At 48.8% G+C, this 26,752-nt stretch overlaps 1 protein-coding gene across 2 annotated transcripts; it reads left to right on the top strand.

Annotated features, from left to right (window-relative positions):
• Positions 1 to 600: 600 nt before the first annotated feature.
• On the top strand, positions 601 to 26,385 carry LOC114601627 (uncharacterized). Of its 2 annotated transcripts, XM_028738948.2 has the most exons (15): positions 601 to 1,104; positions 2,830 to 2,978; positions 5,085 to 5,245; positions 6,848 to 7,007; positions 12,175 to 12,345; positions 13,897 to 13,988; positions 14,273 to 14,430; positions 15,030 to 15,133; positions 16,954 to 17,178; positions 17,900 to 17,985; positions 18,979 to 19,115; positions 19,999 to 20,088; positions 20,791 to 20,999; positions 21,829 to 22,035; positions 25,697 to 26,385. In XM_028738948.2, the coding sequence occupies exons 2-15, from the start codon at positions 2,832 to 2,834 to the stop codon at positions 25,982 to 25,984; spliced, it is 2,235 nt and encodes a 744-aa protein (XP_028594781.2). In that variant the 5' UTR covers positions 601 to 1,104; positions 2,830 to 2,831; the 3' UTR covers positions 25,985 to 26,385. The 2 variants fall into 2 exon arrangements, with proteins under 2 accessions (XP_028594781.2, XP_028594783.2); XM_028738950.2 differs by lacking the exons at positions 601 to 1,104; positions 2,830 to 2,978 and having other exon boundaries at positions 5,205 to 5,264.
• The last annotated feature ends 367 nt before the right edge of the window (positions 26,386 to 26,752 follow it).

The following is a 26,752-nucleotide window of genomic DNA, read 5'->3' as shown; positions in this document are numbered from 1 at the left end:
TTAAACTCAGGGCCCCTCCAGACTTGTGGTTTATTGTGGAACATGTCCTGCACATTAACAGCGCATTAGTGGTGCCTTTATTTTGCTCCAGTTTGGTGATGCTTTCCCCAAACAGCCATTGTTGCTGCCTGGAGATGTTACAGCGTAGCAGAAATTAACCTAAACATTTGTCCTGTAAAAACTTACAGGACTTCATCAGGAAGTTATTGGATATGCACTGATTGGAAACGAAGCAGCGGGGCCTCCCCTTTGCCTGCCCAAATAGTACTGAAAGTGGAATCACATGTGACACAACCTGATAGCATCACAAGCCGAAACCGTCACACGTGCAATGAAAACGACGTCTGGAGGGGCCCTCATTGGATTTCGGCAAACCAGATTTTTAAAAATTGCGGGGGGAGTACACGGGCGGCATTTTAATGCCAACGATGTCGTGGGACCATCCCACACACATACACACCCCACAACCTTGCAGGCAAGAAGAGCACCGATCCGCTTGGAAGCAGTCCGGGCGATTCCCGGCGAAAGCTGGCCAGGTGCTCGCGCGTTCCCAAGAGCCAGTGCATGAGAAACGCGCGCCCTCCGATGGACAGCCGAAGGGCGACAGGCTGGAGCAGCAGCCCGCGGCACGGAGGGAGGCTGCGAAAGGAGGGAACGGAGAAGTTTTCCCGTTGCAGCTTGCACCGCTTGGGAACAAGTCCTGCAGCCTCCTGAACTACACACCCGGGCCCACAAAGACGCTTCCCGCAGTTCCGCTTGGTCTTTCAGAGACGCGGGAAGGGGAGGCCCGGATCCAGTGGCGCCCTTCCAAAAGACCGGAGGGGGGCACAGCCAGGGCAGGATAGGAGCAGCCTGCACCCCACCCTCGGGTTGCGTAGGCTGAAGGAAGCCGCCTGAGCCTGATAAGCGTTTTGCAATCTGCCTGCTGAGAAAAACGGCGCGGGCGGAGGATCTGTCCCCAGATACGTCTGCACGCCTAGATTTCGGCTTCCAGGGAGAAAGGGGGCGGAGAGGGCTAGGCGGCGCAGCGGGTGCTTTTACCAGCGCGATCTTGTTCGCCTTTACTTGGAAGAGGGTCCTCCTCGGATTAAGCGGGGTTTACAGGTAAGCGAGTGGGCCAAGGGCTTTTTAAGATACCCCCCAACCCAATAATTATTGCTTTAATCCTTAACGAGTGTAATGAAATACCGGTATATTTTACAGCCTTTTCTTTTTGGCATATGCGGTGATAGTTCGCCACAAGGGACTTGTTGTACAGGGAGTTGTTTTGAGCTAAAACAGCCTGTGCATTAGAGGCGACGCTCAGAGCAACCTTGATCTAGGACCAGGGACACAGGGTGGTTTGAAGTTTCCTTAGTCAAGATTTGTCTACTCCTTTTCCGCTGTAGAGTTTGAATGGTTCCACTGGAAGTTGCCTTTGTGCAAAAAGAACAACTTCTTGAACAGTCACGTGATAGGACCATCAAAGATTTAAAAAAATTGGAAATGAGGTTTCTCAAATTTTGGCTTTATGCTACCAAAATTTCTCAGTTGCTGCATTACCACTGAGTAACCTTTGCTTGCCAATGAAGAAATTTCTGTGCTGCTGCCATTTGGTAGTATATATTTTTGCAAAACAGGTTTTTCAGCACTGACTCTTATGAAAATGAAATGATCTGAGACAACCATCAAACTCTGCGTTGATGTACCTGTTGGCAAAATGCAAACCACCGTCCCACTGGTTCTTGCATAAATGAACTTAATTGTGAATGAAACTATTAAAATAGTTTATTACATCTAACACTGATTAGTGTAACCATATGTTTTTAGAAATACAATCAGATGGTTGGTGTTCTTACAGTCCCATGAACAAAATTGTGTAAATTTGTTAACTACTATAAATATCTCAACAAATTCCACATGAATTTAAGTGAATTTTTGCATGGATGTCTCAAGTAACAATTATAATATAGGCAAATTTGCAGTTAAAATGCATAAAACCGATGGCTGCTGAAGACCTTTGGTCATGTGACAATAAACCAATAGGTCAATATACCAAAAAAAGGTTGGGAACCACTGGCATATAAGATTGCAGCCTTCATCTCTTGAGTTTGGGTGGAGTAGGGTTACTGCTCTCCAGAGAACTTTTTTTTACTGCTTTTTCTGGGGGAAATGTGCCATTTTTAGAAATGTCTTGGTTTCAGAGAATGTAATCCATAAAATATGAGCACAGAGCAAGTCACATTGTGTAACTGGAATGACTTCAATGCTGATGACATCTAAAATCAAGATGGTGTGTGGGCACACTCATCTGAGAAGTTTTTTAATTAATAAGTTAATACATTTATTGGCACACATCAGGGGTGCTCCAACATGGAGGGGTGCTCCATGGATGCTTTCATAGCCACACCCAGAGCACAAGGAATGTGCTCTCCCCTGTTGCAGATTGGGGTGATGTGTCCAAGGTGAGTACCTTGTACCTGGATTCTGCCAGTCTGAGACAGAGGCAAGGGAGCACAGCAGGGATGGGGAACGTGATTTGCCCCACCAAACTCAAGTCTTCCCTTAGCTGTCAGTTTCCTCGTCCTTAGTTTCAGTTTTGCCCTTGTAGAATTCAGCAGGGAGAAGGATGGAGACAAAACAAGACTTAGTTGGCTGCACCTGCCATTGGCTCTGGTGCCACCTACTGTTGGGTTCCCAGCATTCCACCCTACCAGTCCCAGTGGGCACTCACCACCATTTTGTGTTCTCATCCACGATGCCATTCAAGGAAAAGGGGTCCTTCTTTGGAGGGTGTGATTGTTGTCCTTGGTGGTGCTCATATTTGTTTCCTCTCTCCTGTACCGAAAGCGATGGCCTTTCTCCACATCATCGTCCTACTGCTGGTGGCTGGGCTGTGCATGGGCCAGGACTTCCCTTTCAGGGACCCCACATTGCCTTGGGAGGAGCGGCTGGACGACCTGGTTAACAGGCTGACATTGGATGAGATGATACTGCAGGTACAAGAAACACTTTTTGACCATTTGACAGAGGTGGCAGGGCAGAACAGGTGTGGAGAGGCCTGGCAAAGGGCATCAAAGCTGCAGGAAGGGAGGAGGGCTGGTTTGGAATTGTAAGGAACATCAGACTCCTGCTGGATGGATCAAGGAACCATTGAGTCCTGCATCTTCCTTCTCATAATGGCCAACAGATGCTTCCGGGAAGTCCATAAGCCGGTATTTAAGGCACTAGCTCTACCTTCCTGCAGCACACAATGGGATGCTGTGGTCTAAATCACTGAGCCTAGGGCTTGCCAATCAGAAGGTCGGCGGTTCGAATCCCGCAATGGGGTGAGTTCCCGTTGTTTGGTCCCTGCTTCTGCCAACCTAGCAGTTTGAAAGCACATCAAAGTGCAAGTAGATAAATAGGTACCGCTCCGGCGAGAAGGTAAACAGTGTTTCCGTGTGCTGCTCTGCTTCTCCAGAAGCAGCTTAGTCATGCTGGCCACATGAGCCGGAAAAACTGTCTGCAGACAAACGTCAGCTCCCTCGACCAGTAAAGCGAGATGAGCGCGCAATTCCAGAGTCGTCCGCGACTGGACCTTAAGGTCAGGGGTACCTTTACATTTTACCTGCAGCACACACAATAACTAGGATTTAGTTGTACACTCTCTTAGAACATGGAGGTTCTTCTTCAATCTCATGGCCAATTGCAATGAAATAGAAAGCCTGGATAGCTCAGCCGGCTAGAGTGTGCTGCTGATAATGCTAAGGTTGCAGGTTCAATTCTTGTATGAGACAGTTGCATATACCAGCATTGCAAAGGGTTGAACTAGATGGTCCTCATGGTACCTTCCAACTCTACAATCCAACGTGATAGAAATCTATAAAACTATGCATAGTGTAGAGCAAATGGGTAGATAAAAAGTTTTCCTCCTTCTCTCTTAACACAGCTCCCATTGGCCCATTAATGGCCAATGACTTCAATGGCTTTTAAAAAGAGTTACACAAATTCACAGAGAATAGGGCTATCAGTGGCTCCTTAACCATGTTGGAGGCAGTTCTGAATGCTAGTTGCTGGAAACCGCAGGAGGAAAGAGTGCTGTTGCACTCAGGTCCTTCTTGTGGGTTTCCCAGAGGCTCTTCTTATCGGCCACATCCCCTGGCAGGCAGACCCATTATGTAATTGGGGGGATGTAGTAAGGCATATGTTGGGGACGTGGGTGGCGCTGTGGGTAAAACCTCAGCGCCTAGGACTTGCCGATCGCATGGTCGGCGGTTCGAATCCCCGCGGCGGGGTGCGCTCCCGTCGTTCGTTCCCAGCACCTGCCAGCCTAGCAGTTCGAAAGCACCCCCGGGTGCAAGTAGATAAATAGGGACCGCTTTACAGCGGGAAGGTAAACAGCATTCCGTGTGCTGCGCTGGCTCGCCAGATGCAGCTTGTCACGCTGGCCATGTGACCCGGAAGTGTCTGCGGACAGCGCTGGCTCCCGGCCTATAGAGTGAGATGAGCGCACAACCCTAGAGTCTGGCAAGACTGGCCCGTACGGGCAGGGGTACCTTTACCTTTACCTAGTAAGGCATGTAACCCTTAATCCAATGGAATGGGCCCTTCAGCTCCTCTGCACTCCACATTTTTATGGAATGTCCCAGGGGGTGTAGAGAGAGGCCAGGAGGGCCACATTTGGCCCCAGGTCCTGAGGTTTCCTACCCTTGCGATGCATCTTTACTTGAGTGTAAGTCTAATTGGATTCAGTTGGACTTACTTCTGGCTAAACATGCATGGGAGCGGGCTGAAAATGTTGCAAGCCTCGTTAATTAATTTGGAATAACAAGCACCTTATGATTGCCTTAGCACAGACAGAATAGATTCCCTGCTTCTCTCACAAGTGTGGGTTGAAAGGAGGGAGGAAAATCTACCACTGGTTACTTGGTGTTTAGAAGGATTTAATATGCACTCAGTGGTCTAGTGGAAGCTGCCATCCCAGTGCACAAAGGAATCAGCCCTTTGGGATTCCCTGAGCTGTAAGCTTAGTGCCACCTCATTGCAAAACAAAGACCGGGTACGGAAGAGTTCTGAGGGGCTGCCTCATCTGCTGACTGGTGCTGTGGCTTGTTCACCCACAGATGGCAAGAGGAGGGGCAAAGGGCAACAACCCAGCGCCACCCATTAAACGACTGGGCATTGGGCCCTACAGCTGGAACACGGAGTGCCTGCGTGGAGACGTTATGGCCCCAGGATGGGCAACTGCTTTCCCCCAGGCCCTGGGCTTGGCTGCCTCCTTCAGGTATGGCTGCTGTTGAAAGGTGGGTCTTGGCTGTGGCTTCTCCTAGGTTCCCCTTGATTCCCTTTCAACCTATTCTACTAGTGCCCCGTTTTGGCCCCAACAGAGTTGCTGGGACGCTGTCCCCTGGGAGGGCCCACTAGGGCTCTGCCATGGTCCTGCCTTGTTGAGTGGCAGACAACCATGAGCCGCCATTTTACATTTCCCAGTGTGCTTTGTAGGAACTTACCCCATTATACTGATGAAATTAGGCAAGCACTTTTCTGGCATTGTTTCTATCACCTTATAAAAATGTTTTTGTTTTTCCAAGCCTACTCAGATTTCCAAAGCTAACGTGCATTTTAACCTGTGATTTTCTTTTGCGATCATTTATATTTTTAACTATTGATCTTATTGATATTTGGAATTACTTTTAGATCAGCTTGTTTTTAACTTTTGGCTTTCATAGATCATTTTAATGTATTTTAAAATGTTTTCTGTAAACTGCTTACAGGTTTTGACATCTGAGCGGTAGAGAAATGTTATTTTAAAAAATAAAATAAAATAAAATAAAAATCACTCTCTGAGGGATTTTTTTTTAAAATTTAAAATGGCAGTTGCCTAGCATGTGGAGGGGTCCCTTGAGTGCAGGAAGGGACCCTAAAAAAAGTAACATACCAAGGGTTCCTTCAGCCCTGGAGCCAGTCCTGGCCTCTTTTTCCATTTCAGCTGCCTGAAAATTACAGTTCTAATTATTAGAAATGGTTGCTGATTTAAGAGAAGCAATTCTGCTTGGTTGCCAGCTCTCTCTCCCCCCCCCCCCCCCCGAAGTAAGGTTCCTGAATGACACAAAGCCCTGTCAAATGGCAACCTGGCCTCCATTTCTGTCAGTTGCAAGAGGCAGCGTCATTTTTTCCAGAGAACTGAAGTTTATTTGAAAGAGGAATCGCTTCTTGAGATGTGTGCACCAGTGGCGTAGCGTGGGTTGTCAGCACCCGGGGCAAGGCAAGTAATTTGCGCCCCCTAACCCGTGGATTTGCGCCCCCTAACCCGTGGATTTGCGCCCCCTAACCCTAAGCCCCAGATGTTGCGCCCGGTGCGGCCGGCCCCCCCTGCACCCCCCACACTACACCACTGGTGTGCACACATTCCCTCGTCACCTCTAGTAAACGGGTTTTGTATAATTTCAAAAGCCATGTGGATCAGAGGCTGAAGAAGGAATAAAGAAATACGTGTGCCTCTTGAAAACCAGATTCAACCCTCTGAAAAAAATATTTTCTAGCCTCACTGAAGTAGTCAATCTATTCCAATGCCCTTTTTTTTAAAAAAAAAAAATGGTGGTGGAAAGCTGACGTGATTTAAATGCCCCTCCATGTAGCCAGTGTGGTGTAATTGGACTAGGAAAAGGGATCAAATCTTCACATAGTTCTGAAACTCAGTTGTGAGGACATTTTTGCCTCAAGCATTCAGTCAAACAGGACCTAAAATGTCTCCTGAAGTGCCTCAGCCCAGACATAGGTTTACCCCACCCCCATCCCAGCCTCTGCCTTCAACTTCAATAGCAACTTGCTAGATCAAAATGTCCTTTTTGACTTCCTCTCCACTGCTGCTTCTCTTTGCTGACAGCCCTAAGCTCATCTACCGCGTGGCCAGTGCCACGGCCACTGAGGTCCGTGCCAAACACAACTACTTCATCTCCGTTGGTAACTATGACGACCACACTGGCCTGAGCTGCTTCAGCCCCATGTTAAACATTATGAGGCACCCACTGTGGGGCAGAAACCAGGTATGAGAATGGTTTAGGAAATGGGGACTCCACAGGTGGGAGGATACAGAGGGATGGGCAGAGCTGTTCATTTCAGTTTCTCATTTTCTGCTCTTAAGTTCAATTCTCCACATTTCCACATCAGTTTGTGATTTCCCTTCTAAAAAGTCCTCACGGTAATTCATCAACATTTTAGTGTGGATTTATCCTAATACGAGCATTTTTGCAAAGCAACTTTCCCCAATACAATGCCTTTTTTGTATGCTGTTTTCACCAATACAAGCATTTCTATGCACACTTTACACTAGTATGTGCATGTTTCAACACATTTAGCTGGAAAAACTGCACTTCAAAATTCAGGAAAGAACGAATTTCAAAGGATGGTTGTGTTTCAGTTCTTTTCTTGTTTCAGAAAGTGCAAATTAAGGAGGACTGTCTTTAAATGAAAACTGAATCTCATTTATTCCCCATCCATAGTGGTGCCTAAAGTGGGCAATAAGAGCCAAATATGGATTATTGGGGAACACATGACCTGTTTCTGGTCAAAGGCGTTACTCCTATTACCAAGCTTGGAGTATTGGGATGGCTATTTTTTCTTAGATATTTTCATATTCTATTTATTATTTACTTAATTTTGTAAGAATAAAAATGCAGGAATATGAAAAAACATGAGAAAATATGAGAAAAATGCTGCTTGTTTTAAAATATTTTACCAAAATATTCCAATACCATCAGGTACAGTGGTACCTCGGGTTAAGTACTTAATTCGTTCCGGAGGTCCGTATTTAACCTGAAACTGTTCTTAACCTGAAGCACCACTTTAGATAATGGGGCCTCCCGCTGCCGCTGCGCTGCCGGAGCACGTTTTCTGTTCTCATCCTGAAGCAAAGTTGTTAACCTGAAGCACTATTTCTGGGTTAGCAGAGTCTGTAACCTGAAGCGTATGTAACCCGAGGTACCACTGTATATTAAAAATGTAAATCTGACAAACAAAAGGGTTTTGTAACAGAAATCTCTCGATTTGAATCCGAGATATTAAACTCTAAAAGAAAAACCCTCTCCAAAGCATACTGACTCCTCCTTGACTGGGAAGTCAAGGAGGAGGAGGTCACTGCAGCCATGGTTAGGTGGTCAAAAGGACTTTGGGTATTTAATAACCATACCACAGTGGGGAAATTTGTGGAAGAATAATTGGAAATTCACAAACTGTTATGCTCTAAAAGAAAACTTCCTAAAAATGCAACACCGATGGTATCTAACACCTTGGGAATTGTCAAAGATGTACAAAAATGTCCCCAGTAATTGCTGGAAGTGTGGAGATAAATCAGGCACTTTCTACCATATGTGGTGGCTATGCAAAAAAATCCAGGCATTTTGGGAGGGTATCCACTTAGAAATACAAAAAATAATAAAGACTTCCTTTAAGAGAAAACCAGAAGCTTACCTCCTGGGGATCACAGATTTGGATATCCCACAAAAAATGAAGAGTACCGTATTTTTTGCCCTTTAGGACGCACTTTTCCCCCTCCAAAAATGAAGGGGAAATGTGTGTGCGTTCTATGGGGCGAATGCAGGCTTTCGCTTCAGGAAGCTCTCCGTAAGCCTTGGGAGCCCGTGGGAGTTCCCGTCGGGCTCCCTAGGCTTGCCGATAGCAGCCTGCATCTTGAAGCCTGGGGCACGCTGCACAGCGTGCCCCGGGCTTCGGTTCCCCGACCTGGTTTGGATCTTGGCGGTGGGGAGAAGCCTGCTTCTCCCTGCCGCCAGCCCCACAAGCTCGGGGGACAGCGGGGAGACGGAACGCCGCCATCCCACTGTCCCCCGACCTGGTTTGGAGGCTGGCGGTGGGGAGAAGCGCGCTTCTCCCTGCCACCAGCCCCACAAGCTCGGGGGACAGCGGGGAGGCGGAGTGCCGCCATTCCACTGTTCCCCAACCTGGTTTGGGCTTCAGGCAGATATCCGCAAGGCGTGGGAGTCCGGCAGGAAGTCGCACCGGTCTCCCAAGGCTTGCGGAGAGCTGCCTGTTCAGGGGGCTGGGGTCAGGGGAAGCTCGGAATTCTCTCGCCCCAGCCCCGTGCCTGGGGGGGGGGGAATAATTTCCCCCCTTTATTCCCCCCCCCCCAAAAAAAACCTAGGTGCGTCCTATGGGCCAGTGCACCCTATGGGGCGAAAAATACGGTATTTTTTTATATGCCACAGTGGCAGCAAGAGTCCTTATCACTACAAAGTGGAAGAGTGGTGAAATCCCTTCTGTTCATGAATGGATCCAAAAGTTAACGGATTATGCAGAGTTAGATAGTTTATCAGAAAAAAATAAAGAACAAACCAAAACAGGAATCATCTCAAAATGGGAAGTTTATTTGAAAAACAATTACAGCAGTTTAAATTCTGCTGCAGCATTTGAATAACTTTAGTAGTAGATTTAAGAAAGATCTGAAACATTAGATAAATCAATAATTAATCAGTTACCGTATTTTTCGCACCATAGGACGCACTTTTTCCCTCCTAAAAAGCAAGGGAAAATGTGTGTGCGTCCTATGGAGCGAATGCAGGCTTCAGGAAGCTATCCGCTAGCAGTGGGAGACCCAGCTCTCCCACCGCTAGCGGAGCGCTGCATTAATCCCGAAGCTTGGGGCGTGCGGAGCTCAGCGCGCCCCAAGCTTCTGGGTGCCGGCAAGGTCTTCGCTAGCCCTGGGAGAGCCCCGCGACGTCGCGCGGCTCTCCCAGGGCTAGCGGACCACTGCGCTAATCCCGAAGCTTGGGGCGTGCGGAGCTCAGCGCGCCCCAAGCTTCTGGGTGCCGGCAAGGTCTCCGCTAGACGGCTAGCGGAGACCTTGCCGGCGCCCAGAAGCTTGGGGCGCGCTGAGCTCCGCACGCCCCAAGCTTCGGGATTAGCGCTCTGCTAGCCGTGTCTAGGCTGCGGATAGCAGCCTGCTTCCCGGAGCGTCGGGCGCCCTGAAAGCAGAGCTCCCGGCGCTTCGGGAACACATCCGCAGTGTGGGGACCCTTGCAGGAGTTCCCCGCAAGGCTCCCCACGCTGCGGATAGCAGCCTGCCGCCCGGCGGGTGGGGCGCCCTGAAGCAGAGCGCCCCTCGCGCCAGGCATACACCCGCAGCTTGGGGAGCCCTGCAGCAGTTCCCCGCAAGGCTCCCCAAGCTGCGGATAGCAGCCTGCTTCCCGGAGCGTTGGGCGCCCTGAAAGCAGAGCGCCCGGCGCTTCGGGAACACATCCGCTGCGTGGAGAGCCTTGCAGGAGTTCCCCGCAAGGCTCCCCACGCTGCGGATAGCAGCCTGCCGCCCGGCGCGAGGGGCGCCCTGAAGCAGAGCGCCCCTCACGCCAGGCATACATCCGCAGCGTGGAGAGCCCTGCAGCAGTTCCCCGCAAGGCTCCCCAAGCTGCAGATAGCAGCCTGCCGCCCGGCGGGTGGGGTGCCCTGAAGCAGAGCGCCCCTCGCGCCAGGCATACATCCGCAGCGTGGGGAGCCTTGCAGCAGTTCCCCGCAAGGCTCCCCAAGCTGCGGATAGCAGCCTGCTTCCCGGAGCGTCGGGCGCCCTGAAAGCAGAGCGCCCGGCGCTTCGGGAACACATCCGCTGCCTGGAGAGCCTTGCAGGAGTTCCCTGCAAGGCTCCCCACGCTGCGGATAGCAGCCTGCCGCCCGGCGCGAGGGGCGCCCTGAAGCAGAGCGCCCCTCGCGCCAGGCATACACCCGCAGCTTGGGGAGCCCTGCAGCAGTTCCCCGCAAGGCTCCCCAAGCTGCGGATAGCAGCCTGCTTCCCGGAGCGTCGGGCGCCCTGAAAGCAGAGCGCCCGGCGCTTCGGGAACACATCCGCTGCGTGGAGAGCCTTGCAGGAGTTCCCCGCAAGGCTCCCCACGCTGCGGATAGCAGCCTGCCGCCCGGCGCGAGGGGCGCCCTGAAGCAGAGCGCCCCTCGCGCCAGGCATACATCCGCAGCGTGGAGAGCCCTGCAGCAGTTCCCCGCAAGGCTCCCCAAGCTGCGGATAGCAGCCTGCTTCCCGGAGCGTCGGGCGCCCTGAAAGCAGAGCGCCCGGCGCTTCGGGAACACATCCGCTGCGTGGAGAGCCTTGCAGGAGTTCCCCGCAAGGCTCCCCACGCTGCGGATAGCAGCCTGCCGCCCGGCGGGTGGGGCGCCCTGAAGCAGAGCGCCCTGCGCGCTAGGCAGACATCAGCCAGCCCCACAAGCTCGGGGGACAGCAGGGAGGCGCAGCGCCACTATCCCGCTGTTCCTCGACCTGGTTCGGTTTCCCTGACCTGCTTTTGGGGGGGAAATAAAGGGAAATTTTTTTTCCTTTATTTCCCCCCAAAAAAACTAGGTGCGTCCTATGGTCCGGTGCGTCCAATCGTGCGAAAAATACGGTAATTTAAGACAAAAACGTGTATGGGCAACAAATAATTAATAATTGAAATAAGGAATGGGCTGGAGGTCGGGTCTATAGTCCAAGGAACACTTTTTGGTTTATTGATTTGTAATTAATATTGTCCTTATCATGGTTTGTTTTGTATTTCTTGTCTTGTTTTTTTTTTCTTTTTTGGTGTATCAATAATATTTATTTATTTTTTAAACCAAAATTCATGTACAGTGGTACCTCGGGTTACAAACACCTCGGGTTACAGACTCCACTAACCCGGAAGTAGTACCTCGGGTTAAGAACTTTACCTCAGGATGAGAACAGAAATCGCACGGCGGCAACGTGGCAGCAGCAGGAGGCCCCGTTAGCTAAAGTGGTACCTCAGGTTAAGAACGGTTGCAGGTTAAGAACGGACCTCCGGAATGAATTACGTTCGTAACCAGAGGTACCATTGTACTGCTTAAAATATAGACACCAAACTATGTACGGTTCAAAAACAATATAGCAAAAATAAAATACAAACTAAATAGAACATCATAAAATCATAAATCAGTAATACAATACACTGACTGGGTCACACCGCAGGAGAAACTTGTGTAAGTAAAGAGGTCTAAATAAGTGGCTAAGATGTAATGCTGTTGGCATTTATCTAATTTCCAAAGGGAGGGAATGACTGTGGCTCTCTCACCAGAAGTACTAGACAGCAGGTTCCTTTGTGGTGATGAAAGGTGTGGACACCAGGAACTGAGAGGAGGGGGAGGAGGAGGGCCGTGTCACAGAGAACGGGCATGACCTAAGTCTCTGTCTGTCTGTCTATTCTTCAGGAGACTTACGGAGAGGATCCATTCTTGACCAGGGAGCTGGGTGTGGCTTTTGTGACAGGGCTGCAGGGTGACCACCCCCGCTATATCAAGGCCAGCGCTGGCTGCAAGCACTTTTCCGTCCATGGGGGCCCCGAGAACATCCCTGAGCCCCGTTATTCCTTCGATGCCAAGGTCAGTATGACTGGCAGGTTGGGAGCTGGGAGGTGGCAAGGGCTGAATGGAGGAGGTTTCCTTGTCCTGTGTGCTGGCTCATTCCCTCCCTCTCCCTGCTTCCGCCATCATCATTATCATTTATTTGCATGCCGCCTTTCCATAGTAAACTATGCTCAAGGCAGCTCACAACACAAAGAAAGTTACATACAGTGGGCCTGCCACTGATGCACAGTTTGTTTTTGTGATTGTGGCCTTAGGCTCATGGCTGAAAAATAAATAAATGGAGTGAGGGGAAAACCTGCTACAGAAAGAGTTTGTAGAGCTCTGCACCTTGTTTTTCAGCCTCTGGGAAGGATGTGTGAGGCTCTGGGACTCTCCCAGGACCCTTGTACAACCTTCCCAAAGGCCGGTGAGTGAGGCAAAGGGCAAGGCCCACTCTGGACAGATAAGGGTTGGTTAATTTGGTGGGTGGGTGGTTCTGGGGGGTTTCCTGCCTTTGCACATGGACCCCGGAACAGAACCCTCACATAAGTGGTAGGCTCACTGCAACTCACTAAGTTGCAAGTTATAACAAAATTGAGATAATCAATTGGTTAATGAACGCATCTCATTAAGAAATATCCAATTCAATTAAGCAACCCCCTTTTAATTCATAATAAGAATCATAGAATTGGAAGGGACCACAAGGGTCATCTAGTCCAACACCCTGCAATGCAGAAATATTTTGCCCAACATGGAGCTCAAACCCACGACCCTGAGATTAAGAGCCTCATATACAAAAACTTGAATCACAAAAGCAGCAGAAATAATGCACCACTGAAATTAAATATTGGCTCCAAAATCTTGAATCCCCTAAACCTCCCTTCCAAACTGTTGCTGCTTTGTGAGTGGGATTCAATCACATACCACATACACTGGGCAAGCCATTGTGGTGTAGTGGTTAGAGCGGTAGACTCGTAATCTGGTGAACCGGGTTCACGTCTCCGCTCCTCCACGTGCAGCTGCTGGGTGACCTTGGGCCAGTCACATTTCTTTGAAGTCTCTCAGCCTCACTCACAGAGTGTTTGTTGTGGGGGAGGAAGGGAAAGGAGATTGTTAGCCGCTTTGAGATTAATTAGGGTAGTGATAAAGCGGGATATCAAATCCAAACTCCTCTTCTTCTTCTACCAGCAAATTTGGGTTGTGCAATAGAAGTTGATTTGGTGCTCTTGCACAACAAACAGCAGTGGGGTCCATTCCCCGACTGCTGCTCCTGAGCCCCATAGCTATCTCCCTCTGCTGGCGGGCAAGGCTATGTGTTACATGCAGATTGCTCTGCACTCCCTAAATTATCCTGATGCCTTCTGATACAGTAAAGGGTGTTGTTGTGTTGCCAGTGTTAAACTAAGATTCAGCAGCCAGTCTTGTTGACTTCTCTACACAGAATGGGGAGAAAGACCCCATCTTGTTCTTTGCTTCAGGCGGCAAAATGTCTCGGGCTGACCGTATTTCTAGGTGTCCTGGAATTTTGCCAACAGTGCTTGGGGTGGTGGTATGCCAGGAGGGAATGATATCTGTGCTCTGTACCAGGTGGAGGAGCGTGACTGGCGCATGACCTTCCTGCCTCAGTTTGAGGCCTGCGTACGGGCTGGAACTTTCAGCTTCATGTGCAGCTATAACAGGTATGTCTGGGTTCTCTCCCTAACTTTCGGATGGCAATGGGACATTAGGCTTCAATCCTGATCCCAGTGAACCTGAGAGTGAGCCCCCATTGAATTCAGTAGGATGTTCTTCTGAGTAGACATTGTTAGGCTTGTGGCCCCCAAGGTTTCTCCCAACTGAATGTGGCTGAAAAAGTTTCCCACCCCTGTGCTAAAATTACGTGGTTCATCATTAGAGCAGGGGGCACACCAGCAATGTTTGCAACGCTTTTGAGCCTGATAGCTTTCTTTCTCTCCTCTGCCAGGATTAATGGAATCCCCGCCTGCGCTAACAAGAACCTGCTAACAGACATCCTGCGTGGAGAATGGGGCTTCCAGGGCTATGTGGTGAGCGATGAGGGAGCTGTGGAACTGTTATGGCTTGGTCACAACTATACCCACAGCTTACTGGAGTCTGCCATAGGTGAGCACTACCCAGCATTGATGTCCGGCTCTCAGCCCAGAGTGGGCAGCTCCCCATAATGAGGACGGGGTGAGAAATTAGATCCAGTTTGCACTTTAATGAGAACATAACCCATTTTGTAGGTCTTGGACCAATAACATGAATCAAAACACAATTATCTTTCAGAACCCACAATTGTCTTAATTTTGCAACACAGTTCTCCAATCAAACAGTTGGCATCTGTCTGTCTTGGGAGCCAGTGGAGTAGTATTGGGTACAAAAAGGATTATATATGGGGAATGTGTGGATAAAAGTCTATATTTTAGTGAAATTAACATACACAGAAATGCATTATATCAGGATGTGGCTTGCAAAATAGTGTACGCTACTCAAAGCTGCATACCAGAACGGGTATATCTTATTAGAAATTAGAAACTTTAGTCTGAATGTAGAGAGGGCACAAAACAATCTATTATGTATTACTGTGATTAATATTTTTGCCCCATTCTTCTGCTTGTGTTTTAAAAAAGATACAATGCAGTTAAGTTCAGCTGAGGAAAAGTTGTGTCTCTGAACTCTTGGACTATAATGATCCCAATTCTCTACCTCTCCTGCTGCAGCTTCTGTGAATGCCGGATGCAACCTGGAAGTTTCATACGGGATGGTGAACAATTCTTTCACGTTTATAGGCCAGGCTGTTGCCAAAGGCAACATCTCCTTGGAAGTAAGTGGTTCCACCCAAAGGGAACAAGGAGTGGGAAAAGGGGGGTCATTGGATGCAGTTATTAGTGACCATCCAATTGCAGCTCACGCATGCCAAAATGTGAAATCATCCTATTTCCTAAAGAATATCCTACAGATAGACAATGGCGCCTGAGGAGCATATTCCCTGTGTGAACATTTTAGTTATTTAGTTAAGATATTTAAATATTGTGTCTCCAAGTAATTTCCATAAAAGTAATACAAAATGCAAAACAGATTAAAACATCGGAAAATAGAAAAATTAGAACATCATCCATAGTGCCTCCCCAAAAGACTCTTAGCTCTTGCTCCAAAGAGATCTGGTGCTTGCTGGATGTTTTAGACTAAGCTCCCATCAGCCCCATTCAACCGTCCCTTATTTGGCGGGAAAGTCCCTTATCCCAGCACTGTGTCCCGCTGCTGTCCCTTATTGATGATGTCCCTTAAATTTCCCGGGTTTCAAAGGAAGCAGCTCCTCTCCCTCCCTGCCTGCCGGCCAGGGAGGAGGGAGGCTCCAGCTGTGTTGCTCACCCAATAAGGAGTCTAAGAACGACTGGTGGGTGGAGCTTGCATGCCTTGTGCCGATCAAATCAGCCGCATTGCCTGGCGACTTGCCTTTGCTCAGCGCTTCCCAGCGGAGAGGTGACGGTGGTTTTCCTTGCTGCATCCCCTTTGCCGGGTTGCTGCGCTGTGGGAACCACTGCTTAAGGCTTTGTTTGGCTGTTGGCTGGGCTTTCTGCCTTTGGCTCGGAGGGGCTCAGAAGACGAACATACCTGTGCTCTGAAAATCCCTTATTTTGGCTGCTGATCCCTTATTTTCAAGGCTGCTGGTCCCTTATTTTCAAATCTGTAAGTTGACAGCTATGGCCCCAGCCAGCATGGCCAATGGTTAGGGATGATGGGAGTTGTATCCCAAAACACCTGGAGGGCACAAGCTTGGCTGTTCCAGAGAGCAGTATCGACACCAGCAGGTCTCAAATTTTGAGAAACACAGTACAAGGTGTTCAATAGTGGGACAGTGTGTTAGAAGGGAGTGGACTCTCTGTTATTAATAGTTATTTTTTTAAAGCAGAAGCTGTATGACTACCTTTTAGGGATGCTGTTAAAAGGGTGTTGCTATAGATGCCCTTTGAGATCCCTACAACATTTTTAGCAGTCTGTGGTTTGAGGCTTTTCCTCCCCTTATACACATTCTGCTTCTGTTCCGCTCCTAACTCTGAGACCAATACATAACAAAGAGGAAATGATAGTAAATAATAATGTTAATACAATACATGATATAGCAGAGAATATAGCCACATCAAAAAGAGAGCTCTAACATACTAATTCACCAATCAGTTTCTTTAATTAACTTGTAAAATACAATCCTAGCAACTGTCTTCGCAGCAGGATTTATTTGTGTATTTTATTAATAGCCTCAATCAAATGTTCCTTTGCAGTAATCTGAAATAAAGCCATCTGGTCCATTTACTTACTATATTTGATGTTTTCTAATGACTTGATTTTCCTCAGTATTTTGCTTCTCTCCATGTGTAATTGCAGTAGGCTTTAAACCTTTTGGGATCTTAAGAGCTGTGTACGTTTCTGTAATATTCTACAAGCTCTTCAGTTATATATGACATTGGGGAAGAGGAGGTGAGCGAGGCTTGGCTGACATGGTTTCACGGGATAAATGGGGATGTTCCCCACCTTTCCCTAGAAGTCTGTGGGAGTGAAGATCTTTCACCCATCTCCATCCTTCCATTACACTGCTGCTTCACTAGCCAGCTCTGTGCCTCCCCTCCCTCCTACTATCTCCTGCAGACGATCAGGGCCAGTGTCCGCCCACTTTTCCGCACCCGCTTGCGCCTGGGTGAGTTTGACCCGCCAACCATGAACCCCTACAATGCCCTGGGACTGGAGGACGTGCAGACGGAGGCCCACCGCCAGCTGGCTCTTGAAGCTGCCATTCAGTCCTTTGTCCTGCTAAAAAACCAGCGCGGGATGCTACCTCTTAAGGACCCGGATGTGTTGAGGAAGAACTTTGCAGTAAGTGTTCACCATGGAGTGGTGTGATGGGGAGGGCATCTCGTCCCTTGCTCATTCTCCAGAGTTGCATCACCTCTGGCAACACTGGAACAGGGCAGACTGCAACAGAGAAACTAAATGCAGAACTCAGTATTGAAATATTAAACGATTGATTTACTGCATTCTGTGCTTTGCGTGCATTAAAGTTTCTGTTTCAAACCCTTCCATCTCTAGCTGAAGGGCGGAGAGAGACACTTGTCCCAAGTCCTTGAGGAATTGCTGCCAGTCCTGTGCTCGGTGGACCTGAGTGCAACTGCACTGTCCCCACTTGTGATTTCCAGCAATTGGCTGGAATGGCAGTGACCATTTTCTGTTTTTCACATTAGGTCTCAACCCCTACATGTTGAGACACAACAAGTGCCCACTATTTGCACATTCTGGAAGCAATTTTTTGTTCCAGCAGACTTTCCCAGTTGGATAAATGGGTGAGAAATCCATGTGCATTGTGTGGTTTTAGTTCGGTTTTAAATCCATTTGCGCTCTCTCTCTCTCTCTCTCTCTCTCTCTCTCTCTCTCTCTGTGTGTGTGTGTGTGTGTGTGTGTTTAATTATCTTCAATGTACATCACCTTGAAACTGTTGCTTGGAATGTGATGAATAACTTAATAATGTTTCATGGCCCCTGATCCTCCAACTCTCTGGATCATCTGAATCCCATTGTGGCCCCTAATTTCTTCTTGGCAGGTGGTTGGGCCCTTTGCCGACAACCCTGGGGTTCTCTTTGGGAACTACGCTCCAGTCCCAGAGCCTCAATACATCTATACACCCAGGTAAGTCCTGAAGAAACCTCTCCTCCCTCCTGATCCATCCTTGGAAGGCATTCCTGGTAGGATGCTGGACCAGCTGTATCTTCATTTAAACCCAATCTGCACCCTAGAGTTGGCCTTACTTTTTGCATGCACAGTAAGGCCATCTTTGCCAGACAGATTCTGCAACAGACGACAAGAAATTACAATAGTTTTCAAAAGGGACTGAAGTCCTTCAGGCTGAGGACATGCTGGATGCCAGACCCATAACTGCCCTTTAAGTAGGGCTGTCTCATACACACATCTTTGTTTGATGCAAGATTGGCTCCCTCGGCCAATAAAGCTAGATGAGAGCCTCAACCCCAGAGTCGTCCGCAACTGGACCTAATGGTCAGGGGTCCTTTTACCTTTGCCTTTACCAAGGATTAGAGTAGTTGCTGTTCCAGAGCTCAGAATGGCTCATTGCATTTCCCATCCCATTGTTGATGGTCTGACATGCTTAGTTTCGCCAGTAGAACCACATCATGTGCATTTCAGAGTCATTTCAGAGTCAAAACCTCTCTCTGGAAATGAAGCTTTGAGCCCCTTAGCCCCAGGAAATCTGCATTCCAACACCCAGCACTCTGCTTTCCCCCTCCCACACCGGGCACTTATTTTCCATTTTCATTCACTTCCCTCATCTGCCTTTGCTTCAAAACAAAAACAAAGTCCAAGAAGCCACTGCCACCCCAGGATGCCAGACACAGCCCACCACCCTGTATGGTGCCCTGCTGGGTCTCCATAACCCAGCTGGCTTCTGTTGCCTACTCAGGGCAGTAAATGCATGCTGAGGTGTATGTGTGTGTGTAAGGTTGGATGGGGCTAAGTTCCAGGCAGATCCCACTATGTGGCTGGTTTGGCTTTGCAGTCCATGGGTTATGCAGGCCAAATCCAGATATTTTTTGGCAGAGAACAATTACGTTTTCAAGTGTTTGCCCTTAAGAAACTGAGAGCTGTTCTCATCTCCACCTGGTGCAGGAGGGGCCTGGCAACAATTGCTGCGAATGTCACCTTTGCCGCCGGATGTACCTTTCCCAAGTGCAGCACCTATATGCCAGCCCAAGTGAAGGCTGCGGTAGAAGCAGCAGACATCGTGGTTGTGTGCCTGGGTACAGGTAAGCCCCACATCTGGTGAAGAAAAAGGGTAAGAACAGCACCATGCTTTTCCCTACGGTGCAACGTTCACTTCACATATTAAGTAGTGAGACCCAGGAGACCATCTGCTTGCTGCAGCACTGCAGGCACTGACTCTTTAATTTTAATTCTCTGTATCACAGGGTGAGAAATCCATGTGCATTTATATATATATACAAATGCATCCATGTCCACACAGCTTGTGGTTATTTTCCTCTGTGCAGTCAAGTACATATAAAGCCCCTTCCATGCCTTAGTCAGTAAAGAGGCCTCCCCAAATTCAAGGACTGCATGGATCGCCCTGCTCCTGACCTCACACAACTTCCTTGGCCCAACCTCTGTCGGCATCTGCAAAAGGAAACCTTTTTGCAATGGGCCTTTTTGCAAGATGACAACCTGTGCAATTGGAGTTGAATGGCAGGAAAAGCCGTGTGCATAGAGGTCTATGCATGTGCAGGCTTCTCTCTCTATGTGTGCACAGTGCACAGACTTGGGTGGGTGGGATTCTGGGGAAACTTCAGCCAGCGGCAGGGCCAGCCTTATGGGTTCACAATAATTGGTTCTCATGGAACTCCCTTGAGGCATTAATCATGACAGCAGGGAGAACAGATGTTATGGTCAGTGGTGATGGGAGCTGTGGTCCACCAGCATGCAGACCTCAAGCCACTCCATCAGTGGAGCCTGGCTTCTCAGTAAGACTGATGGACATCATCTTTTGCTTTTGGAGAGTGGTACTTTGCCATTTCTCAAACTTTTGGAAAGGAGATTTTCAGAGAGGAGCCTCCTTGGTTTGTTTAGGATGAGGACAAGAGGGAAGGGAGTGGGTGGGCTCTTTTAACATGCCTTCTAACTCCCTCTGCCCAGGAACGGATCTGGAGGCAGAAACCAAAGACCGGAAGGACTTAGCCTTGCCTGGCCACCAGCTGGAACTCCTTCAGGATGCTGTGGCCTGGGGTAAGCTTGATGTTTTTGCCCCGGGGGAGACTACATGAGGAAGGGGGATGCCAAAGGCACTTGGTTGCACCAAGCACTATAGAAGGTGAGGCCTGCAGGTAACCCGCAGCCAGCAGCCAATCCAAACTCTTCTGTGGCTCATGGGCAGTTGTGAAATTGAGGTGTTTGGTGGTGGTGGGGCTCCCTTGGCAATTGTTTGGATTTACCCTTAGGAAGCTGCCAATGTTGAGTCAGGCATTGGTCCATCTAGCTCAGGGTTGTCCACATCAAGGGCTGCATTCCTTCTGGGATAATCAGTTGGGGGCCACATGCTGGCAGTGGACAGGGTCAAAGGCATCAGTGGGTAAGGCCCAGAGCCAAATGAGGACAGGGCATGCCCCATTTCCATCTCTCTACCTGCTGCCTTCTTCTCTCCTTCTTCTTTCCCAACCAGCAGGCTCTGGGGTAGGGAGGAATTGCTCTCACCAGAGGTCTCAACTGATAACTTGCAGAAGTCTTTTGAAAGTAGGCCGTATGTTCCCCGAGGGCTATTGATGCTCACTGCTGGCTGCTCCCAGAGAGCTTCCTGGCTGAATAAGGATTTGAACCTTGGACTTGAAGTTCCATGCTCTCCAGAGTGTTGGGTTATGGCTCATTAATGAGTGTTTGCATGCATAGCATTGATTTGGCCTGTTGATTAATTGCTTAGGGCTTTGATTTCAGCTGCTGGACGTCCAGTGATTCTGCTGCTGTTCAACGCAGGCCCGCTTGACGTGAGCTGGGCCAAGGCACAGGACAGTGTGGGAGCGATCTTAGCCTGTTTCTACCCAGCTCAGGCCACTGGCCTGGCTCTTGCCAAGGTGCTGGTGGGAGCTAAAGGGGCAAATCCTGCTGGCCGACTCCCTGCTACGTGGCCTGCAGGCATGCACCAGGTAAGACTAGGATGCCCAGAAATTTGTAGGTAAGACAATCCCTGCTCCCACAGACTTGCAGTTTAACAGACATGACATACAAGAAAAAAGGGGTCGGGAGGGAGGAGGGGGAAAAGCAAGCTCAGACACCAGTTCTTAAAGCATGAATGGGGTTTTGGCTTCATGGGCTAGATCCATATCAGTATCAGCCATGTATTATGACATCCCATGATAGACAGGTGGGTTGTCCCACTCACCTGTCAAAATCCCTTGTGGGGTTCCCACCCACCCACCAGCCAGCTGGTTTGTGGGTGCTTGGGAACCACAGCACAAGGGGCCTTGCTAGCCTTATGCTCAACATTTTGGGAAGCACAGTGCACTGGGATGGCAAAGCACTTTTTTGTCCCGTCCTCTGGAGAAAGGAAAGAATCCTGCATTTTATAGGCTTTATTTGCCATGCACCTGTTCCCTGAGCAAAATTTAACCCTCACTTGTCAGCCTATAAGTGGGTTTACATTCTGCTGCATTGGCTGCAGGTGTGTATTCCTTCCTGGCATCCAATGAAATATGGGCATGTTTTAAGGGTGTACATGAACCTGAGCCTTGCAAGCAGGAACTGAGCAGGAAAAGCAAATAGCATTGTGGATTTGGGAGGACATGTTAGCTAAGACCCTTTGCAGGCACCATGGGAATTACTGGCAAGCACACTGGTGTCCACAGGTGCCACATTGGGGACCCTGAGCTAAGATATACTCCTTGTGCATTTCCCACCATGTGCCTCCTCATTCAGATTGGCTTGGCCCATGGGCTTCTTCCCATCCCGTTCACACATTTGTGGCCGTTACCACAGGTTCCACCAATGGAGAACTACACGATGGTTGGACGGACATATCGCTACTATGGGGACGAGGCTCCGCTGTACCCCTTTGGCTATGGGCTCTCGTTTACCACCTTCCAATACAGCGACCTGGTGCTAGGTGCCAATGTCGTGCCCATTTGTGGTAACCTCAGCATCTCTGCAGTAGTGAAGAACGTGGGCTCCAGGGATGGCGAAGAGGTGAGGCAGTATGTGTGTATTTGCCCACAAACTGGGATAGCAGGGAGAAGAGGGAGGAATTCAACCATTGCCATAGTGCTATGGCAATCATTCCATAAGTGCAAGCTTTTTCAGATGGAAAAATCCCCCCTCCCCTCTGTTTGGAACAATCCACCCTCTCCTCCTCCTGCTGTTCTGGGGGTTCTCCTGATGTGCCCAAAGCCAATTTTCAGATGGGGGAGGAAAGCCATACCATGCTATTGTAAGTATTTCTGCTTAACGGGACTAGGTAGTTGAATCCCTCCCAATCTATCTATCTATCTATCTATCTATATATATACATATACATATACATATACATATACATATACATATATATATATATATATATATTTGCTTTCGTAGATTTTCACGGGTACAGGAATGCAGGTTTTGGTGTCCTCGGGTATCTTCCCGTGTAAAAGTTGGGGTGTCTAGGCGACGTTTCGACGAGGTCTCACTCGTCATCTTCAGGCTGGTGCTTTCGGCTTCTTGTTACTGGAACAGAGCAGGATCTCAGTGTTTGAGTTCCTATAAATACTGTTGAGGAGGTGTGGCCTCCTATGTTCTGGGCAGAGAGGAAGTTCCCAGGCTAGTGTGCCTTTTCTTCTTTTGTTCCTTAATTGCTTGAGGGATATCTTGAGTGATTTCTTGAGTGATATCCTGAGTACCACTTAGGTGGGTCATTAGGTGTGGATTAGTTGCTAAAGCCTTTGTGTCTTGACCTCTTGAACTTTGTGAAGAGTTTTTCTGAGAAGATGGGTGTACTGCATTTAGTTGTGCTCTGGCTTGGCTTCGTGTATAGGGGCGAGCTGTGGTTTTGTGGCCTGTGCCAGCCAGATCTGTGTAGGGATTGCAGGGGGGTGCAGCATCCGGAGGTGCCACCATGGTTTGGCTACTGGATGGTGTCTGTAATTTATCTGTGGAGAGGGTCTGGGTTTGGGTCTGGTGTGGTTGATTGGTGATGGCGTTCTGTGTGCCTCTGGATCTGGTGTCAGTTTTTGTGGGGAGGGCTAATTTCCAGATGTCTGGCAAGCGGGATGTGTCGTCACGTTTGTTCATGTTGTGAGGGTGTTTCTCTATCTCGATGGCTTCCATGATTATTCTCTTGTGGTGATGTTCCAGTGGTGATGATCATGGAAGCCATCGAGATAGAGAAACACCCTCACAACATGAACAAACGTGACGACACATCCCGCTTGCCAGACATCTGGAAATTAGCCCTCCCCACAAAAACTGACACCAGATCCAGAGGCACACAGAACGCCATCACCAATCAACCACACCAGACCCAAACCCAGACCCTCTCCACAGATAAATTACAGACACCATCCAGTAGCCAAACCATGGTGGCACCTCCGGATGCTGCACCCCCCTGCAATCCCTACACAGATCTGGCTGGCACAGGCCACAAAACCACAGCTCGCCCCTATACACGAAGCCAAGCCAGAGCACAACTAAATGCAGTACACCCATCTTCTCAGAAAAACTCTTCACAAAGTTCAAGAGGTCAAGACACAAAGGCTTTAGCAACTAATCCACACCTAATGACCCACCTAAGTGGTACTCAGGATATCACTCAAGAAATCACTCAAGATATCCCTCAAGCAATTAAGGAACAAAAGAAGAAAAGGCACACTAGCCTGGGAACTTCCTCTCTGCCCAGAACATAGGAGGCCACACCTCCTCAACAGTATTTATAGGAACTCAAACACTGAGATCCTGCTCTGTTCCAGTAACAAGAAGCCGAAAGCACCAGCCTGAAGATGACGAGTGAGACCTCGTCGAAACGTCGCCTAGACACCCCAACTTTTACACGGGAAGATACCCGAGGACACCAAAACCTGCATATATATATATATATATATATATATATATATATATATATATATGCTTTCGTAGATTTTCACGGGTACAGGAATGCAGGTTTTGGTGTCCTCGGGTATCTTCCCGTGTAAAAGTTGGGGTGTCTAGGCGACGTTTCGACGAGGTCTCACTCGTCATCTTCAGGCTGGTGCTTTCGGCTTCTTGTTACTGGAACAGGCTCTGTTCCAGTAACAAGAAGCCGAAAGCACCAGCCTGAAGATGACGAGTGAGACCTCGTCGAAACGTCGCCTAGACACCCCAACTTTTACACGGGAAGATACCCGAGGACACCAAAACCTGCATATATATATATATATATACACACACACACACACAGATATATATATATATATATATATATATATATATATATATATATATATGGGACGCGGGTGGCGCTGTGGGTAAAACCTCAGCGCCTAGGACTTGCCGATCGCATGGTCGGCGGTTCAAATCCCTGCGGCGGGGTGCGCTCCCGTCGTTCGGTCCCAGCGCCTGCCAACCTAGCACCCCCGGGGGCAGGTAGATAAATAGGGACCGCTTACCAGCGGGAAGGTAAACGGCGTTCCGTGTGCTGCGCTGGCTCGCCAGATGCAGCTTGTCACGCTGGCCACGTGACCCGGAAGTGTCTGCGGACAGCGCTGGCTCCTGGCCTATAGAGTGAGATGAGCGCACAACCCTAGAGTCTGGCAAGACTGGCCCATATGGGCAGGGGTACCTTTACCTTTACCTTTACATAATTGATTTTCATGAGAAAACAATACAACAACAATATAGAAGTTAACAGAAGAGCAAGCAGTTGAAAAGCTTTTGAGGATACCTAAAGCAGAAGACTTTAGAGTCCAATTGACAGACGATTGAGGCCACTTCAGCCAGTGTTCCACTGTCTCAGGAAGGCAGACAAATGATGGAGACCTTGTATATGCCCTTTAACATATTCCAGAAGTGAGCTCCAAGTAGCAGAAAAGTCAAATGGTTTTGCCTTTGGGCAGTTATATGCTGAATGTCAATTTTTCTGCAAGCGGAATATGCAAAAGTCTCTGAAGCCATTGCTCAAACGTTTAGCTGACTGCCAGCTTCCAGGTTTTTGCAATTTCTCAGTGAGCAGACAGCAACAGGAAATATATTAATGTGGTATGCCCCCATTCATCATTGCCATCTGTCCTGCCCAATATTTTAATGGGGAGCTTGAACCAATGATACCTAGGGCTAAGCATAGAAAAAGACTGTGGAATCTACATCCATTTAAAAAAGCAAGTTTCTAGCCCTTACAGCTGTGAAGATATGCTTGAAGTGTGTGAAATTCCTGCTGTGATCTTGGAAGCCAGGGAGATTTCTGAGCATGAGCCTGAAATTGGTTCCTGTTCCCTGCCCCAAGTGCGCTTGCAGCTTACTGAATAGCAGGAGCCAGGAAGCGCCTTCAGCCACTTTGGTTTGATGAGATTGGGATGGATCTTCTGAGCTCAGTGTTGCTCTTCCTTACAATAAGCAGAAGTCGAATAAACCATGCAAGAGAATCTATGTCAAAATGCATCATTTTATATAGGCCATGTATTTCAGATCTGGAACTAGTGGGTGAGGTTTGGGGAAGAGGGTGTTTTGGTGTCCTTGTCTCTGGGTAGATGGGACATTATCCCCATGCACCTGCCTTTTGTAGTTTGCAGTTCAGGCTACTTCCAAACAGTGCTGCTGCCTCCACCACCAACACATGCAGGGGTGAAAACTCCTAGAAGAGCCTTGGGGTTTTCCTCCTCCTAACAGTTCCTTCCTTCTGCAGGTGGTTCAGCTCTACCTCCGCTGGGGAGGGGCATCCGTGCCAGTGCCACGCTGGCAGCTGGTTGGCTTCCACCGTGTTCCAGTGCCTGTGGGACGTGCCGTGAAAGTACCCTTCCAGTTAGACTTCAGCCAGAGAGCCATCTGGGCTGGGGAGTGGCGCCTGGAGCCTGGCACTTTCACCCTTTTTGTTGGGGGGCAGCAGCCCTTCCAAGAAACCCGGGCCCCTTCTAACATCCTGCAAGCTGATTTTACAGTCTCCGGGAAGGCCTGCCGCACCGTCCAATGCTAGTCATCGGAACTGATGAGGGAGGAGGCCCCTGAAAGGCAAAAGGGCATCTTACTCGGTCAGGCCATATATATATATGAGATGAGTTTCTGCATTAAGAAAAATGTGCAGGAGGAGGGAGAGACTGTGAGGCCCTATGAACTGTGGGAGAGGGTAATATCCCTCTGGATATACGCCAGCCTTGTTTTTGAGGCCTGGGCGGCAAGAACTGTTTTCAGTGGAACACTGGTGAGGCTGGGGCTGATCTGGAGAAGAAGGTTCTGGGATAACAGAAGGTTGTTCTCTGAAAGGATGATTACAGTTTGCTTTTTAAAGTCATTGATCATGTCTTCAGCTAGCTTTGCTAAAACTGAATAGGCAATAAAGGGCTCAAATAGCAGCAAGCGGAGGATGCTTGAAAGATCCTTGTTTTGGTCTGATCTCATGTGTCATATGCACCTGGAGGTGGGGTTTGGGGCACTTACATCCATTGGAACTGGTAGGGCAGAAAGCAGGAAAGCCAACAGTTTTTCTTCTTTGGCGATCACTCATAGCCGAGTAAGATTGTTTTCCATGAACATGGTCTTAGCGGTGTGTCCGTAAGTGACTGTGGAGGCCAATTCTGGATCCACACGTCCTTCCACAGTGGGGACATAGGTTTCTGAGCAGGAGTTGATCATGGTGAAGGTTTGCCAAATGTGCCTTTCTTTTAGCTTGTTTCTCCCTTTTGTCTTGAGTTTGAGTGTCTTCCAGAGCTAGTTATGGGCAGAGCCAGGTAATTCTAGTTTTGTC

Source organism: Podarcis muralis, chromosome 7 (assembly GCF_964188315.1).
Source record: "Podarcis muralis chromosome 7, rPodMur119.hap1.1, whole genome shotgun sequence".
Classification (NCBI taxonomy): Eukaryota; Metazoa; Chordata; class Lepidosauria; order Squamata; family Lacertidae; genus Podarcis; species Podarcis muralis.
This window is presented reverse-complemented; position numbering and strand designations above follow the sequence as displayed.